Source organism: Rhinolophus ferrumequinum, chromosome 6 (assembly GCF_004115265.2).
Source record: "Rhinolophus ferrumequinum isolate MPI-CBG mRhiFer1 chromosome 6, mRhiFer1_v1.p, whole genome shotgun sequence".
Lineage (NCBI taxonomy): Eukaryota > Metazoa > Chordata > Mammalia > Chiroptera > Rhinolophidae > Rhinolophus > Rhinolophus ferrumequinum.
This window is the reverse complement of record NC_046289.1, coordinates 65,169,505-65,188,359: the sequence shown is the minus strand read 5'-3', so window position 1 is coordinate 65,188,359 and position 18,855 is coordinate 65,169,505. Positions and strand designations below refer to the sequence as shown.

The following is an 18,855-nucleotide window of genomic DNA, read 5'->3' as shown; positions in this document are numbered from 1 at the left end:
GGTAGCAGTGAAGGTGACAGCAGTGATGGCCTAGCGGGATTGTCTGGAGACTGTGGTGTAGTTCCTAAGCAGCCTCTTTCTGAGAAGTTTTTATGATGTTTCTGGCTACTTGGTATCTCCTGGTTTACAAACCCGGTTCTCCAAACTTCCCACTGAGTCTGTGAACTACCCAAGTCTCTCAATAAATTCATTTTCTATTTTTGTAACCTAAGTCCATCTCTGTTTCTCGCAACCCAGGACACAGACTGATATGCTTTTTGCCATGTTATTTATAATAAAGAATAAGGGCAAAAAGCCCAAATGTCTAAAAACAGAGGAAAAGTGAGTAGATTATAGTATATTCATACAAGGATATGATATAAATAAACATTTTAAATATATTTGCAAGTTGGCACACGAATGTCATACATAATTGTTTTTAAAATAGTATTACCTAATTACTCACAAATAAGAAACTCTGGTTAATTTTCCCTAAATAAAAGTGGTATAAATACTGTGTGACTTAAATGTGAAATAATAAAGAATCACAAAAAAGTAAAACTACGGAATCACAATGACTAATTGGTTAACAAATTTTAAATCCTTGTCTGAATGGAATTCTTTTTTAATGACATTGGAGGGAAAAACAACATGTCAGATTAAATTCAACAGAAATGTAAATGTTTCATGTGCTAAGCAGCTCCAGAAGGAAATGAAGTGTTATATGTACTAGTTGGTATCATGTTTTTCTGTCTAGCACATTCTAGATATCTTTGCTACTTGTGGGAAATTTCAAGCTTTTAGGAGCCTTGCCTCCCAGAGACGGAACCTAGAAAATGCTCTTCACCACCCTTTTTTACAGCGAGGGCCCACACTAGCAACTGACAGTCCAGTCAGATGTGCCCGTTCAGTACTGATTTAGATGTGAGTAATTAGAGATCTGACGCGAATCCCACATTGCTGGGGAGGATGGCAGTGGAGGCATCTGGCTGTCGGGAGTGCCATTAGTTGCAAGTGTGAGTTCCCGACACAGGAGGAAATCTTTAAAAAATCCTAAGCATCCTAGAAGAGACTCAAGAGAACATTACATCCACACAATTAAACATGCCACTATAAAGAACAACCCGAAGCAAGAGTTCTGGGGGATGAAAACATGATTTTAGTCATCCTCTAAGTTGCACAGGCGTTTGTCAGAGATGAAGTGGTAGGGCACTCCACAAAAAAAAGGGCACAAGAAGTCTGCAATACCGCAAATTTGAGGAATGGCTAGACGTTAGCACGGTTTGAGAAAACAGTAAGTAGGCCCTATCCTCCGAGTATTCCTAAATTTTCCTGCTGCACTTGGTATCTTCCTCCTCTGAATCTCTGTTCTAACCGGAGCCACTGTCTATCTGGCTACGAGTTAATGTCTACCTCCCATGCTGGATAATAAGAAAGGACCCTCTTTCTCCTCAGAGGACTTGCAGAAAAAAACTCTCAGCAAACACTAGTTTAAAAAACAATAATACCTATAAAACAACAATAATCTCAAAAGAGGGCTGAATAACTGCATAGCAGAATATATACATGATTGAAAGCCAACTTGGAAAACTGTTCAATGAGCTCATATGAGCAAAATGACAGAAAAGATGCAGATTATGAGAAAAATATTATAAAACCCTGAGGAGAGATCCAGGAAGTTTTATACCCATCTGTGGCAGACACATGTACATTGACTGACTAACCTAATCCCCTTTTCCAATTTCCTTCTTCCTTGCCTTCCTCTGCTACAAAAACAAGGAAGTGAAATACCAGAATCCTCAGTCCCACTTTCAGCAACATACGAAGCGAATGGCGATGTGACCCAACTCGGCCAGGGACGTGCACGTGGATGTCCTGGGCATACCATACCGTCCCAAATGAAAAGACAAAGCCTCAGAGGAGTTTCTCTTTGTCCCTGGCCATTCCCCCCTTCTTTCTGCCTGGAAAATGCACACCTTTACCTCAGATACCCCAGCAATCTTGCAAACCTAAGAACAAAACCACACTAAGAACGCAGAGCCAAAAGATAGAAAGACACTGGCTGCTCACACCTGAATTTCTTGTTACTGAGGAAAAACAAATTCCTAACTTGTTTACGCCACTGTTTATAAAGTTTTCTGTTACTTGCAGCCAATCACATTCCCAGCTGATATTCCATTGTATAGATAAGCCCAAAAGGAGAGAAAAGAAATGATGGAAGGTAAGAAATAACAGAAGATAATGTTCTGAACTGAAGAAAAACTTGAACTTTCAGATTAAAAGGGCCTACAAGGTACCATGCAGGATCAAAAATGTTTTTAAAGACACATATAAGTATGTTCTGATAAAATTTGGGAACTCAAAAATAAGGAGAAAATCCTAATGCTTCCAGAAAAAAAAGAATTTTGCATCTAGAATTTACTTACCACCATTTGAAGCTAACTTTTGAGACTATCATTCAAATGAGGGAAAAATAAATAAATTTTTGGATATGCAAACACTCAAAAATTATTTCTTAGGAGAAATTTTAAAAAAAATACTCAAAAGAATAATTCAAAACTAAACAATGAGTTAAGCCTACTTACATAGTTAATGATGTGGCTAAAAATTTGGCTACTGTTAAGAAACATTCCTAAAATACAAGACGCATACTGTTTTTCAAGGTAAAAACTTATAATATTCTGGAACTAAAATTCCAGGTAATCTCAATACATTCTGGAAGAGAGGAAATGGGAGAAAAGGGTAATAAAAGTATACCAAAGATTCTGTCCTAGTAAGATACGAGATTTTAGAGGCTAATTAATTATTGATGTTGAAAAGAAAATATACGTTTTAATGTCTTTTAAGAAATTACGAGTTAACAGCACCAGATCAGAAATAAGATACTGAGTTTTCAGAGGATCGGGGGTAAAGTTACAAAAACAAGAACATATATATAATAAATGAAATGTACAATAGGATGTCAGGAAAAGGTCCAAAAATTGTTAGTGATCATAAAAATAGAAATAAATTAAATATCTTCATTAAAAGATAAAGAATAAGGAAATAATAATGAAAGATAAAGATACAAAAGCAACAACAAAACTCCAACTATATGGTATTTGTAAAAGATCTACCTAAAACTAAATGATAGTGAAGAGTTTAAAAGAAAGAGATAAGATAAAAGTACTAACAAAAATAACATGTGAAAGACAATATTGATAACAAAAAAAGCATTAAGACATCCCTAGAATGCATAAGGAAGAGCTATCATGCCAGTTTGGTACCCAGAGGATCGGTGGGCGGCAGCTTGCCCAACTTAGTAATTAACAACAAAACCAGGTACGAGACCCAGGTCGCTTAATTCTTACTGTTACCTTAGCTTTTATTAGTAAAATAAACAAATTACCCCGGATGCTAAAGCTAAAATATCTCAGAATTATGTGGGCCCCTGCTTCGCAGAACACACCAGATGCTCAGAGGCCCGGCTGTCCTCTGGACCTCCGTGGGCAATCTCACCAGCCCCGGGTGCAGCGACACCCTCGTCCATTCTTAGACACAGCCCCCACTCAGCCTTCACCATCTCAGCAAAGGTTTTTGAGAGGTTGCAGTCTGTGATGTTCTGTAGACTTGCTTTGGTCCGGGGTAAGGGAGGAGGGTAGAGCTTTTGTTTGCCCACACGGAACTTTGTTTCATGGAATTAGTTGTCAACATTTATTTTTTTTTATCAGTTATCAATTAAATTATAGTTGACCTTCAGTATCATTCAGCTTCAGCTTCAGGTATACACCGCAGTGGCTGTCAACATTTAAAAAGAGGAAGACTGCCCATAAAAATCTGAATTTCTAGCATCTCTTGACAAATTGGAGGATCCAGGCAGCCCTGGGCGGGCGTTTCCACACAGCAGCCAAGAGCTGACACGGAGTCTTGGCTCCTGTGGATTGGCTGGCCCTCCCCCACTGGCCACAGGTGTCGCTGCACATGCACTGCTTCTGTCTGTCCCTAGAGCAACACGTTCCCTCTGAACATATACGTCTCCAGCTGGATTCTCTAGATGCAGAACCTAAGACAGGGATTCTTGGTCAAGTGATTTACTGGGGGTAAGGGAGTGCTTTCAGGAAAAGGGGTATGAGAAGCAGGCTAGGCCAAGGAAAGAAAGCCAACAAGGATGTGGTCTCAGCTGCAGACCAGCTGACCCCTGGAGAAGCTCTGGAGGACACAGTGCCCCACAGAACTGATCTCATCCTGAGTGAGAGGGCAGGGATGGGTAGAGTACACTGTCCTGGGCTGTTCAGCTCCCACGTAGCCCAGGGTGATTCTCCAGGACAGGAGGCAGCTGTGCACCCTTGGCCCAGGGCGGGGGAAAATGCACAGAAAGGTGCCGGGTAAAAGGGATCTGGGCAAGGGATCTGCACTCCTATATCATGTCTCTATTAAACACGGGGTAGCAGAAACTAGATGATAGGGTCAGGGCTTCAAGGAACACACAGAAGAACATATTTCTTCATAGAAGTAAAAAATACTGCTACAAGTTTAGTATGCAAACAAGTGCAAATCCTGAGCCACTGCACTCTTCATGTGGTCTGCTCGGGCCCTGTAAATACCCGAATTTGCATCCTGGATTCCATGCTGTTCCCAGGCTTAGATTCAGTCTGTGCTTCCCCTGGACTCCGCAGGGAACTGATTGCTCAGGGTTAACTGGGCAGGGGTAGGACAGTGTTGTTTAGGATGACTGAAATCTACACTGTATTTCAGACAGCCAGTTTAGGGATAACAGGAAACGTCCAAAACAAAAAGATACAAGAAACATTACATGTCATCAGTGATGAAGCCTATTACATCACAGGCAGAGGGTGTTAATGTGATAACCAATGTGTAGTCAACTCTTAGAATGACAAAATAATCCTTTGAGAGTCAATAATGAAACGGCCAAGAATAAATTTGAAAATTTCAATAAAAATAAATTTGCAAAACAGGATTTTTGAAAGTCAGAGAATATTGTCTCATAATTTGAAAAACCATTGTAATTTTATGCTAACAGGTCAATAACATAATAAAAAAGTAAAAATTAAGTGTTGAAGTAATTGAATATCAGAGGTTACATACCTCAGAACTGGACAGCCCCGAATCTCTATCATCTAGGTCCTTCAAAAGTTCAATCAGCCTTTTCTTCTCTCTGTCAATCATAACTACTGGTTTTCCTGAATTCTTGGCCAACTACAGAATGTATTAATGAAAAATATTAAGTAGTCAAAGCAATTCATAGTTCAGGAAAATAAAAATGAAACCTAACTCTTCTACAGTACAGATACAGTATGGTAAAATTTGTGAGATTAGGCATTTTTCATTCGCTAGGTAATTTTACTTTATGTAAAATTTTTGGTATAAGTCCATTCTCCAAGCAAACGTATTCCCACTATAAGGAGGCCCTCACGTCAACCATTTCAACAAACATTTTATTTTAAAAATGAAATAAAACAAAAGCAGTTCATAAACCTCTCTTTATATTATATCAATGCAAAAACTTATTTGCTAGGGCATTTGGAAGGAATCTTCTTGTCACTTCCTATGAGGCATATATCCACTAAATGAAAGTGCTTTTAATTTTTAAGAATATCATGTCAGGGGGTTTAAATAAAGATTCAGTTACTATTGTTAAAAGGGGGAAAGCGAAATCTACAGTGCAGCTGCTGTGTCGGCAAAAACTAGGGATAGGGGGATACCACCACTGTTCATGGAAAATTAAACAACAAATCAACATACAATGGGCCAGCGCAAAGGGACAGATGTAGTTGGAGGAGGTTTCCTTCAGGTCATAGGAACATGGAACACAGAAAAATTAGGAGTCCCAGAGCTCAGTCCTGGCAGTGGCAAGCTGACCCATGAATGCAGCTGGCATGGAAACGACATGCCAACTGTGGAAAAGGGATCGGGCTTGAATTGTGAAAAACTTATTTAACTCTCCCCTCTTGTTAAGACTTCACACATGCCAATGCAGTTTTCTGTTGCTAACTGCCTCAGTGGTTTGCCATGAGCCTTCTGACCACCACACTTATATTGCTTGCTGTAAATTAATTAATTAGCATTCTGGTCCAATACAGGAGCCCCTGTGCCCTTGGTTAGTCTGAGTCTGCCTTGAGAACAAACCCAATCAGGTTGCAGGGCCTGTAAGACCAAGGTCAGTCCTTTGAAGCAGGGAGCTAATCAAGGCAAGTGACAAGTGAAGGGCTGCCAGGAGGCTCGGCGGGGCAGAGCAGGGTCGGAGGCAACAGTTGGCCTCTCCAGCTCTGCCAGGAGCATTCTTCATTCAAATTTCTAGATGCGCCAGCTATAACATCAGTCTCAATGCTTGAAAAAAAAACCAGTTTTACTAACACACAATTTAAAATCTGGAAAACACGTTCCAAAGCTCTTATCTAAATAAATGTTTTTCAAATTACAGGAATCAGAGTTGTTTCTGGGTAGTGAAATAAGCTTACTGAGCTGCAGCTAGCATTTTTAAGAGGGATAGGATAGGATAGGGTAGGACAAGATTGAATAGAAAATCGTGAAATTAAGTACTGGTTCATAAAACTTTCATTTCAGTTATATATGTTGTTTAAATTTCATATACATGTATTACGGTTAAAAAAATTTAAAGACACCAAACACAACTACTTCCACTTTTGCAACTCATTTAGTCCCACATTCTGACTTCTAAATTTCTAAATACATACCTCAATGTTTCTCTTAATAAAATCCTCGCTGTGTTTATCCCTGAGCTCAATCTTTTCTGTATTTGAGAAAGGTTTCTTTTCTGCTTTGATCAATGACTCATTTCTTTCCACATCATAGGTAAAATCTAATATTTAAAAAATTCAAAATTTTTTCATAATTATAACTGTCCATTATGTTAAAATTTTACCTGATATGTATTAAAATATATAAGAAATAAAACACACATAGAGGGACTTCTAAATTCCAGATCCAGAAACCTAATGTATAGAGAGATTTATTCTTCAAAAGATAAGTGTGCCACATAATTTGCAATGAAGGTCTCATAAAACTTTTGTTATTCATTATCATGTATCAAACTTCTTGCTGTTGATTCCTTTGGAATCATGGGAAATACGAAAAGAACTGCAAGTAATATATGTGAAGGAGAAATCTCTGACGTTATGGTAATTTAAAAATATATTTTATTGTAGTCTTTATATAAAACAAAACTTTCTCTAAAGACTAGAGTCATTTCCTGCTCTTCTATTAATTTGCCATCACCCTCTCTGAACAATAAACTTTGTTCAAACCTGTCTTTGGTGGGCATAAGTGTCTTTGATGTTCTACATCTCATTTACACAAACCCCTAGAGCCCTTCCTAGTTTGTCAGTTTTCTCAACTTTGAAAGGAGGCTTAAGTCAACCCAAGTGCTCAAAACAAGGATAAGAAAAATACTTGTGGACTCTTACTCTCTTTATTAAATATTTTGTTTTCACTGTAGTCATGCTTAAAGCATTTAAAACAAGATCATTAAAGCTCTAAAAATATGCATAAAGAAGAGTCTTCTAAAATCACAAATGGAATCGATCTTACAAAACAGGATAAATCACATTAAAGTCCAAAAGGAAAAAAATCACAAGCCAGTAGCTTAATCTAGAAAAAGGCTTCCTTAAAAGTTATCTTTGTTTTATAAGAGAGGTTACCTCGATGAAAAGGATTAAGGGAACTGGTCAATTGGTGTATTTATAGCTAATTATCCAAGATTCAGTCCAAATTTAATAATTACAGGATAAATTTTGAACAATAGCTGGGAAGAACCAGGAAAAGAGTAAGCTCTCTGGATTTAAATTCTTTTCAAACAAAAATAAAAATGAGTCAAAAAAGTTTTACTCAAATTTAAGTTATAAGTTTCTACACAAATAAATCGGTGCTTTATAACTGGGGTTTTATTTTCTAATCAATAACATAATTTTTTTAATCAACTACCAACAAAATATGAGTTACTTTTTTGGTGAGTGGCCTCCTTAGATATAAAATATATTAATTTTTCCTAGAATCCACATTGTATATAGTCTTTTAAGTTGAAATATGAGGTGTATTCATTCAGTTGAAGTTTCATATACTCTTAAATACAACATTCAAATAACTCAAATTAAATGCATCCATGTCTACATTTGTAAGAGCTTCTTTAAAATATGCTTTTAATAAATTGTAGAAGAAACACTGCATTGTATGGTCAGAATTTCTTCACTAGAAATGTCCTCGTTTCCTCTCCATCCTGGTGGTGATTCATGGCGGAAGCTGCCATGTTCCTTTAGTGATCCCAATTCTTGCTGGGTTGGACCAGTTTGTTAGACCAGGTGTAGGCACCTAACCCAAGCTGGATTAGTTGGTCTCCTCTCTAAGATTTTGGAAGAGTCTCCTTCTCAGTGACTACCCACAAAATATGCTCTTGGGAATAAAGGAAGCTGTCTACCACCAGGATTCTTTTCATAAATTTTCTTTTTTCCTTAAGCTACATTTCTATTACTTGCAGCTATCTTTTCTTTAACTCTTTATTATATAAAATTTCAAACATCCCTAAGTATAAAGAATGGTATCATGAATCCTCAACAACTAATTTCAACAATAATTAACTCATGACCAATCTTATTTCATCTAGAACCTCACCAGTTCCACCCACCTCTGGATTAAATCATACCAAATCGTTTCACCTGTGAATATTTCTGTATACAGCTAGTATTTTCTTGTGACAATATGGAAAAATCTCACAAATTAAAACATACCTTGGTTGACATTCTGTGTACGGTTTTCATATTCTTCTGGAGGGACTTGAGTGTGAAACACTGAGAAAAAGGTGTCTTCTGGCTCATAATGAGAAGGATCTATTGATTTTAAAAAACATTTGTTCAGTACACACAAAATAAATAAGGAATTGGCTACATGAATAGTTGTTTAAACAAAAAGATAAGAACTAACGTTCTCTGCAGTATTCTTAAATCCCCTCCACATACACATTTCTTAAGACAATGTCACTTCCAGGTAGAAATGATAATCATCTCTATACACATGAGCCACTGAAACAAACAGCAGAAATCAAGACAGTCAAACAGCATTTCCCTAGAACTTCTGTGCAGAGAAGGATGTGAAAAAGGTGTGCTAATATATCCTAAGCCTAACATTCATAATACAGCAATTATGTCCAACATTCATAATATAGCAATTATGCATACTGAGTAACTTTGTGTTTCTCTTTGTTATTTTATAATAGATCCCCAAGGTGAAGATTTCAAATATGGTCAGTCATTAATATAAAAGAATGTATTTGAAAGAGAAAACCCAGGAAATTCTTAGCAGTTAGCTTTCTTTTTTGGTGATTTATTCTCTTGGGTTAATCCTATAAAGAAACAAGGACATCGTGTTTTTCAACTCTTCGTTTTAATGTAATTTATTATATGTTCTCCTACTAGCTGACACTATATATTTGCAAGAAACTGCTAACATAAATAAGTAGCCTCTTTTTTAAGTCTCTCTCTATGCCTTAACATGAGAGAATCTGCCAGGTTGTGGCACAGAAATGGTTTTGCTTCAGAAAACATGACAAGTCTTGAAGATATTACAGAAGACACCACCTATCTCTGAAACAAACCTGGTTCAAGCACTCCTCTGAGATGACACAGGCAAAGGATGAAGCAGGCAGAAGATACTTTCACCCAACACATAAACATCACCAAATTTAAAACATACAACTTCCGATAGTAAAAACGAAGACAGCAATTCCAATTCCCTGAGTTGGAATTAATAATAATGCAGCATCATTGGGATTGCATTATAGCTTTAATCCGTGTACAGTCTTTGATGAGTTAAGCTAGCAAATTAGTGGTGTAAGCCTTGGAGGGAAAGGAATAGGCAATTCAAAAGACAAAAAGGTTTAAAGTTCTTTTCGAACTTTTATTTTTTTGCAACCACTATTATTAAGGGTCTTAAATATTCATTAAAGCAGGTCCAGCAAGTCAGCAATTCAGCAACATTTTATTATCGGTTTAAGTTACTTCATATACTTGAAGTGGTAATGTATTTATTTTTGATCCCATAATTCCTTTTTAATAGCAGTTTCACTCAATTATACTGTAAAGCACCTATAAAAACACAACAATATAAAAATTTGCGATACTAAAAACTATTATAGCAAGGTGATATTTGAAGATTTTAAACCTAGGGGTTTCCCCTAAGCTGAAATTAGTCTTGTGACCCTGTGGCCCATCACCCATAGCGTTGGTGGTATTCGTTGCCTCAGATGGAACATGAGTACAGCCTGGAACAAAGGTGTCACAGCTCAGCTTTGGATTTAAAAGACAACAGTTTTGAAAGTCAGGTATTCAATTGCAGGTGTTTAAAGCCTTGAGGAAAAAACAAACGAAAAAAACTAACGTGGAAGAAATGATGGAATTAGAAAATAACCATTTGGTAACCACCATAATAATAACGGATTCAGCTAAGAATCATCAATGGATGATAAAACTAGTGGGTGAAGGTTTGAAGAATAACAAGAAAATAACCTCAGAGTATCTCCTCACAAGGTAACGTATTCAGCACAAAAAGGAAAAATAGTAACTTTACAGTGGAGAAGTCTGGCAGACTTTTAACCAAGTGACCAAAGTTAATTAACATCATCAGTAATAGGACAAATGACATCCTGCACTTCCTGATATGATCCATGGAGAAGGACACAGTATCACTTTTGTGGGATTCCTGTCAAAATGCATAATCTGATACACCTGAAACTAATATAATAATGAATATCAACTGTAATTGAAAATTAAAAAAACAAAGTTTACCTGCATAACCTGAACCAAATAGTACGGAAACAAAAACAAACCCAAACTGGGGAGCAGTCTACAAAATACCAGTCCACAGTCTTCAAAAATGTCAATGTCATAAAACCCAAAGATTAAGTAAAGAGATATGACAACGAAATGCAATAGATCTGGGATCTCCTTTTGCTATGAAGAACGTTAGTGGGACAATTGACAAAATATGAATAAAACCTGTAGATTGGATAAGAGTATTTTATATTATATCAATGTTAATTTCCTGATGTGTGTGTGTGTGTGTGTGTGTGTGTGTGTGTGTGTGTGTGTGTGTCCATTCTTAGGTGGAGAGGGAGACAGAGAGGAAAGGCAGGTACATATATCACCACACACACCCCTCCCCTTGTGCACAAGGAAAAGGTCCTATGAAGATACAACGAGAAAGTGGCCATCTGCAAGCCAGGAAGAGGGACTTAAACAAAAAACAAATTTTCCAGCACCTTACTCTTGGACTTCTAGGCTCCAAAATTGTGAGAAAATAAATTTCTACTGTTTAAGCCACCCAGCCTGTGGTATTTTTTTATGGAAACCCTAGCAGACACATTTTACGAGAAAATAAAGATACACATTTTAAGAGAAAATAAAATGAGCTTAACTAATTTAACTGAAAAAGCTAGAGAAAAGAGTTAACAAAATAACTTCAAGAAAAGAAATAATTAGATAAGAGCAAGAATTAACAAAGAAATTCAAAACTGATCCTTGAAGGTATAAAAAGAAAAATATGCAAGTGTAATTTTAAAAAAAGAAAACACTAATATACTAATTATAATTAATATAGCATGGTATTGCTGAAAAAACAGACACAGACTGGAATAGAAGAGAGGGTTCTGACATAGACCCACGAAAACATGGTTAACTGACTTTAACAGAACAAAGGCAATTCAATGGAGACAGGAAAACCTCTTCGACAAATGTTGCTGGAACAATTGGAAGTCCATTTGAAAAAAAAAAAAAAACAGACACAGGCCTTACACTTCTCACAAAAATTCACTCAAACTGGATTATAAACTTAAATGTAAAATGCAAAAACTAGAGGGTGATGTCAGAAACATGGCATCTCCCCTGGAAGTTACAACAAATGTAACAGCTATAATTCACCAAAGGATTCCCTCTGAACACACGAGCACGTCTGAGAGATCCCTGCGATGAAACATCTGAAGGTGGGCAAAAAGGGCAAACACGGCTGGAGGGAAGGGGGAAGTGCAGAGACACAAGCCACAGGATGCAGCCTGGGAGAGGGGAGGACTGAGACTGCAGGTGCACTTTCTGTGGCCCACAGTCCTGCCTGAGGGATCAGTACATAATATGGCTGAACCAGTGATTGGGGCAGACACCTCAGGGCAAAGACCAAACACAGAAGTGCAACAGCCCTCACTGCCAGGCAGAAAACAAAGCCACGGAGCCTGACCACCTTCCCTCACCCTCTCGTGTTAGAAGCAGGCATTGAAAAAACTGTAACAGTGCCAGATTGAAGAGCAAAATATCTATAGCCCTGAGCAACAGACGCATAGTGCAGCTAATTCCAGTGACAGGGAAGGAGCTGTAGGGGCAAGACAGCTGTGGCCTGGCAGGCGCCATTGCTCAGAGTTACAAACACACCTGCTGCCTCTCCCAGCCCACCCCACCCCACCCCCACCTTTCCCAGCTGATCCCTGAGGGGGTACCCAGGTGCTGCTGAGACACACAAGTTCTGCATTGGACTGCAGGGGTAGTATTGGGGTTTCAGAGGCTCAGAACCCTATTGCCCACGACATTCTCCCACCAGGGTGGTGCCCTGAGACTGAGGTGACCTGATCACAGAGGAAAAGCCCACCTCCCAGAAAACCTCCCACCATATGAGAAGCCAGAACAGCACAAGAGAAAATAAAATGCTGCAGCACAGGAGTTAATTAAATACTCTACCACCACCTACTGGAAAGCAAAAGAAAGACCTCTTCCTATCAACCTGCTGCAAAATCCACTCTTGTAGATGCCCAGGAAGAGAAGTAATCCATTAATTGCCATGAATAACCAAGGTAATAAGGCATCTCAGAAAGAAAATGAAAAATCTCCAGAAAATGCAAAACGTATAAAACTTTTAAAAGAAAACACAGGAGAAAAATTTGTGTGACCTTGGCTGTGGTGATGAGTTTTTATATCCAATACCAAAACCATGATCCATGAACTTAAAAACTGGTAAGTTGAACTTAATTAAAATTAAAAACTTCGGCTCTGCAAAAGACACTGTTAAAAGAACGAAAACACAAGCCACAAGCTGGGAGAAAATATCTGCAAAACACCTATCGGATAAAAGACTTGTACCAAAAATATACAATGAACTCTTAAAACTCAACAATAAGAAAAACAACAATCCAATTTCAAAACTGGTCAAAAGATCTGAACAGAAAACTTACTAAAGAAAATATACAGAGGTAAATAAGCATCTGAAAAGCATCATCATTTATCACTAGGGAAATGCAAATGTAAATTAAAACAACAATGAGATACCACTATATACCTATTAAAATGGCTAAAGTCTAAAAAATTGACAATAGCAATTGCTGACAAGGATGCAGAGAAATAGGAATTCTCATTCTTTGCCGGTAGGAATGCAAAATGGTACAGCCAATTTGGAAGACAGTTTCTTACAAAGTTAAACAGTATTAACATATGACCAGCAATCTTGCTCCTAGTTACCTAAATAAATAAAATTTTACGTCCACACAAAAACAGTTATATAAATGTTAAAATCAGCTTTATTCAGAATCATCAAAAAACTGGAAGCAATCAAGATAGCTTTCAATAGGTGAAGGGATAAACAAATCATGGTATACCCATAGAATGAAATGTTATTCAGCAACAAAAAGAAATGAGCTATCAGCCACAAGGAGACATGGATCTTAAATGTATATTGCTAAGTGAAAGAACCTAACCTGAAAAAGCTACATGCTGTGTGATTCCAATTATATAACATTTGAAAAAGACAAAACTAGATACAGTAAAAAGATCAGTGGTGGCTGGGGATTTGGGGGAAAAAGCGAGGGTTGAATAGGAATTTGCACAGTTGATCTTTTAGGGTGGTAAACGTGTGCTACCATAATGGTGGTTACATGACACTATGTATTTTTGAAAACCTATATAACTTCACAGCACAAAGAGTAAACCTTAATGTACAAGGTGTGATCACAAATTACAGTGAATGCTTCCATTTTTAAAATTTATTACAGTAAAAGACACATTGCCATTAATCCCCTTCAAAATACTCCCCCTCACTTCAAACACACTTATTCAATTGTTCTTGCTACTTTCTGAAGCAGTTCCAGAAGTCTTCTTTCATGAGTGTCTTTAGTTGCGCTATCATGGCTGCCTCGATGCCCTGAATCACTTTGGCTTTGGGGAAGAGCCAGAAGTCGCACGGTGCCAGACCCGGTGAATAAGGTGGATGAGGACACACCATAATGTTTTTATTGGACAGAAATTGCCATATACCAGTAGTGATGTGTGATATGGAGTGTTGTCATGATGGAGGATGAAGTAAAGACACTCATGAAAGAGGACTTCCAGAACTGCTTCAGAGAGTGGCAAGAACAATGGGATAAGAGTATTCAATATGAAGGGGAGTATTGTGAGGGGGATTAATGGCAATGTGTCTTTTACTGTAGTAATTATTTTTATTTAAACATTCACCATGTTTTTCGATCACACCTCATATGCAAATTTTCAAAAGATTATTTAAGATGTCGTAGAATCCCAGATGGAATGCAGAATGTGACAAGACAATCTAACTGCATTACAAATGTATGAAACAAATTCACTGAAAGGCGAGGAGGAAAAAGATGCTCACCTTAAGTAACTCTGGAATGAGTGGAGAAAGACTAAAGGCAACACTTTCGTTAATAATAATGTATCAAGATAGTGGATGTGGGGAGGAGGGTTGTCACAGTGTGAGGGATGTAAATGATAAACGTCTAAGTATTACTTTGTTTTGTGCACCTGAAACTAATAAAAAAATAAATAAAATAACAATAATAATTATAATGTATCAATATTGGTTCATTAATTGTAACAAATGTACCGTACTAATGTTAATAATAGGGGAAGCTGGTTGCAGGTATATGAGAAATCTTCATACTATCTTCATAATTTTTCTGTAAATCTAAAACTATACTAAAACAAAAAGTTAAACTTTTAGATTAAAAAGAGAAGGAAAACATGAACAAAATTAGATATAAGAAATGGGACATATAAACAATAAGGAGAATTACTATTTTAAAATATTACTGCATATGACATTTTATGTTAGTAAAATTTTAAATCTCAGTAAAATGGATATTTAAAAATCTCAGTGACATGGATATATTACCAAAATTGACTCCAGAAGACTAGTAAACCTAAATACAATAGTAAATATGAAAGAAGCTGAAAAGAGTCAGAAAATTGCCTCCAAGAAATTATTTGAACCAGATGGCTTTCCTAGGGAAATCTTTCAAATTTTTAGAGAACAGATAATCCCCATGTTATATAAACTATTTCAAAGCAGACAAATAAATGAACAGCCAGACCTATTCATTTTATGAAGTTAACATAGCCTGACAAAGCATACAAACACACACATATACCCCCAATCCCACCTGTACCCCCAACATACGTGCACATGGGGGATACACATACACATACACACACACACACACACACACACACACACACACACATCTCACTTTTAAAGGTAGATGCAAAAATTATGAATAAATTTAGCCATTCAAATCTGGAACTGAATTAAAAGAATAATCCTCGATAGCCAAGAAGTATTGACACAGGAATAAAAGACTCATTTACTTTTTACTTTAAAACATTAAATAAGTTCATCAGGTAAGAAAAATTTTATGACAATTTAAATAGATAAGGAAATGCGTTAAATAATTTTGAAAACTAAGTCCTTCTAAAGTTCTCAGAATATGTATGAATAATTATTGAGAAGGACCCAAAAATTACCATTATTACCAGGTGGTCATAAACTAACAAGATTCAAAGCAAACAACTAAATATAGTTAGAATTAATAAGGTAATTTCATTGTCACTGAGGGCTGGAGGAGCTCAATGTCCCAACTCAAGCAGTCAGACAGAGAGAGGGCAGATCCTTCCGTCTTCCACCTTTTAGATCTAGTCAGGCCCCCACAGGCTGGATGATGCCCACCCACGTTGGGGAGGGTAATGCACTCCACACCTTCCACAAATTCATATGCCAGTCTCTTCCTGAAACCCCCTCACGGTTACACCAGAAATAATGCTTAACCAGACACCTGGGCATCCCGTGATTCACTCAAGTTGTCACGTAAAATTAACCATTACAAAGACTGGATAGATGATGAAGCTATTCCCCAAGATAGAGAAAACATACCAAAGGAGGATTAGGTTTCTACAATGGAAAGTGAAGGGGGTAGAGTGGAGAGGAGAACGGCAGCAAACAACGAATCCAGTAAAAATGCTACTACTCTCTGAGTGGTCAACTGTGTCAGATGCTACAGAAATATCAAGTAAGATAAAAACTGGAAGTATGTCACTAGATTAAGAATTTAGGAGGACCACTGAGGAAGCAGTTTCTCTAGTATGAGAGGAGGAAATACATACCAATGAGGAGCTAAGAAGTAAATGGCAGTTGACCAGGTAGCACCAGTAGGTGTGGACTATTTTTTCAAGAAGCCTAACCTTTTAAGGAGAAGAGGAAAATTGAGTGGCGTCTGTTTGAGAGTAGGGTGAAGAACTGAGGGATGAGGTTTCATTGGTATGTTTGGTTGATTTGATGGCTCTTTGATTCTGTTTTAGGACCAGAAGTTTTAAACATGGTAAACTAAAGGGAAGGAGCCAGAGAAGAGAGAAAGTGAAGCTCTAGGTGAGAGACAGAATGACTGATGAATCAGGAACCAGGGGCAGGGTGAAAGGGATGGGATGTTATTGACTTTGGCCTTGGAGAAGAGCACCTTCCCTCAATCTAAGGGGAGGGTGAAGGGGAATGCAGGAGCACAATCAGAAAGCAGCTTAGAGACAGAAAGAAAGAATGGGGAAGGGATTCCCACCAGTTGATCCATTTTCTCTAGACAGTAAGACTGCCAGAGTGAAGAACCTGCAGAAGAGGATAGGAGGTTAAACACATAATAACAATTTGGAATACCCACTTTGGAGACTGCCAAAGAAATTGCCAGGCAATACTAAGAATCCAACAGAGGTTAAAAACCAAAATTTCTTAACTGTACCTGTTAGCACTATTATATGATTTTTCTCCCTCAGGCCTCTGCAAATCAGAGCAGGAAGAGACTACTAGACTTTCTTGGAATAGTTAATCTTAACATCCAAAAGCAGAAGTATCACATAGCTGAATTTCACGGAAAAGCACTTCAAAAGAGGTATTCAGATTTTGAGAGGCATGATTTGATTAATATGTCACTGTTGCATGCTTTCACATACTTACAAATTTGGAGCTGGAAACACAAGAGGCAAATGGGACAAAGGCAAAAAAGAATAACCTCTGTCAAAAACACCAATAACAAACAACCACATCACTGGATGTGATGTATCTGTTTTAGAGAGTATTGAATTCTATCTCTATTCCTCAGATCAATGCTAAAAAACAAGGGAAAACTCCTGGAATGGTAAAGAGTTTGATTTTCAAGATATTTCTCTAGAAAAATGTAGAAGTGAATCCTCAAGTAGGGAGTGGGATATTTTAAAATATTTTTGATATCTCTAGCCCAGTGCAATAGCGTCTACTTCAGAATCTCAGTAGTTAAACTTGAAGTTATTAACTCTGGGTTATAAAACCAAAATGTGGTAAAAATCACTTTAATGTGTTTTTTATCTTTCTCTTGGAGTCAAGGTTTCATTTATGTTCAGTACCTATAAATAAAACTGAATAACAACTCAAAAGTATCTTTTCATTTTTCTTTTTTTGCTGTGGGTTATTTGTGATGTGAGAAGGGGACTAGGATGTATTTTGTGTTTGGGGGGCCGGAAAACAGGTTGGAAATTGCCATTCTGACACCAGTCCAAAGTCTGTCAAATTACTCTTAAATAAAAAGTTAAGGAAATGACTGAGAGAGACAAAGAAGAACGCTCATCTTAAGAATTTCCCTCTTTTTTTTAAAAGGAAAAAATTAACAAGAAAAGTAGAAAGTAGGTTTGGGTATGTTTGTACATGTGTGTTTAAAGTTCAAGTCCAAATAACAGCTGGCTGTAAATTCTTCAATACTTTTTTTTAAAGTACGCATTTTAACTAGATGCTGCCATCTACTGGACAATTTACAAGGGCTTTGCGCTTTCCTGGTAGCAAAAAAATGATCATGGAGGGAAAAGGTAAGATTTGTTTTCATAATAAGCCTTATAAAAACATTTTACTTTAAAACTTATGGCTATATACTGTAGGTGCCAAAAACTGTATACACATAACTGTCCTCATCTTTTGTTAACGGCATATATTAAGTATTAAAATTTTAATACAGTTTCTTCCTTTCTTAAAATGTGTATACATTTTATTCACACCCTCTGTATATGTCGGCTTGATCAAAATAATGTGTTAACCATTTAATTTTTTAAATTTTTAATTAAGAGAGATAGCTGAAGTTCAGTGAAAAACATGGGAAAGAAACTGATCTCAGAATGGAACAGATATAAGCAGTTTCACACCACTTTATAATATGCTGCTATGTCATAATAGTAGGAATATGAGACTTCCAAAAATCAGTGCTATGTGGTCAAATTGGACTCTTGCATTTCTATGCATTTCTTTGATACATGCAGTGAAAATACACTAATCATACCTTTCTTAAACACAAGATTCCAAAAGTTTCCTCATTTGGAATAAGGTAATAATTATGTTACATAAAATATTTTTTAAATGAGTAATTAGGCTACTGATGTATTCTAAAGTAAATCCTATCTCTTTTGGTTTTTAAGATTTTTAAAAATCAGGTAAGTGACTGCTAAATACATATCTAGGATACAAAGAACCAGCAGGAAATTTCATTAAGTAATTTGCCTTCTATAAAAGACCAGTCATCAAAAAAATGTGTCCTAATTA

General features: G+C 36.9%; 1 protein-coding gene across 2 annotated transcripts in view; it reads right to left on the bottom strand.

Moving 5' to 3' along the window:
- FSIP1 (fibrous sheath interacting protein 1) overlaps positions 1 to 18,855 on the bottom strand; it is a 162,900-nt gene that overhangs the window by 114,336 nt on the left and 29,709 nt on the right. For both annotated transcript variants that reach the window (XM_033108714.1, XM_033108715.1), the window contains exons 6-8: positions 8,721 to 8,819; positions 6,675 to 6,799; positions 5,065 to 5,175 (exon numbers count right to left, since the gene is read on the bottom strand). In XM_033108714.1, coding sequence (XP_032964605.1) covers positions 5,065 to 5,175; positions 6,675 to 6,799; positions 8,721 to 8,819 — 335 coding nt within the window. The remainder of the gene's footprint in view (positions 1 to 5,064; positions 5,176 to 6,674; positions 6,800 to 8,720; positions 8,820 to 18,855) is intronic.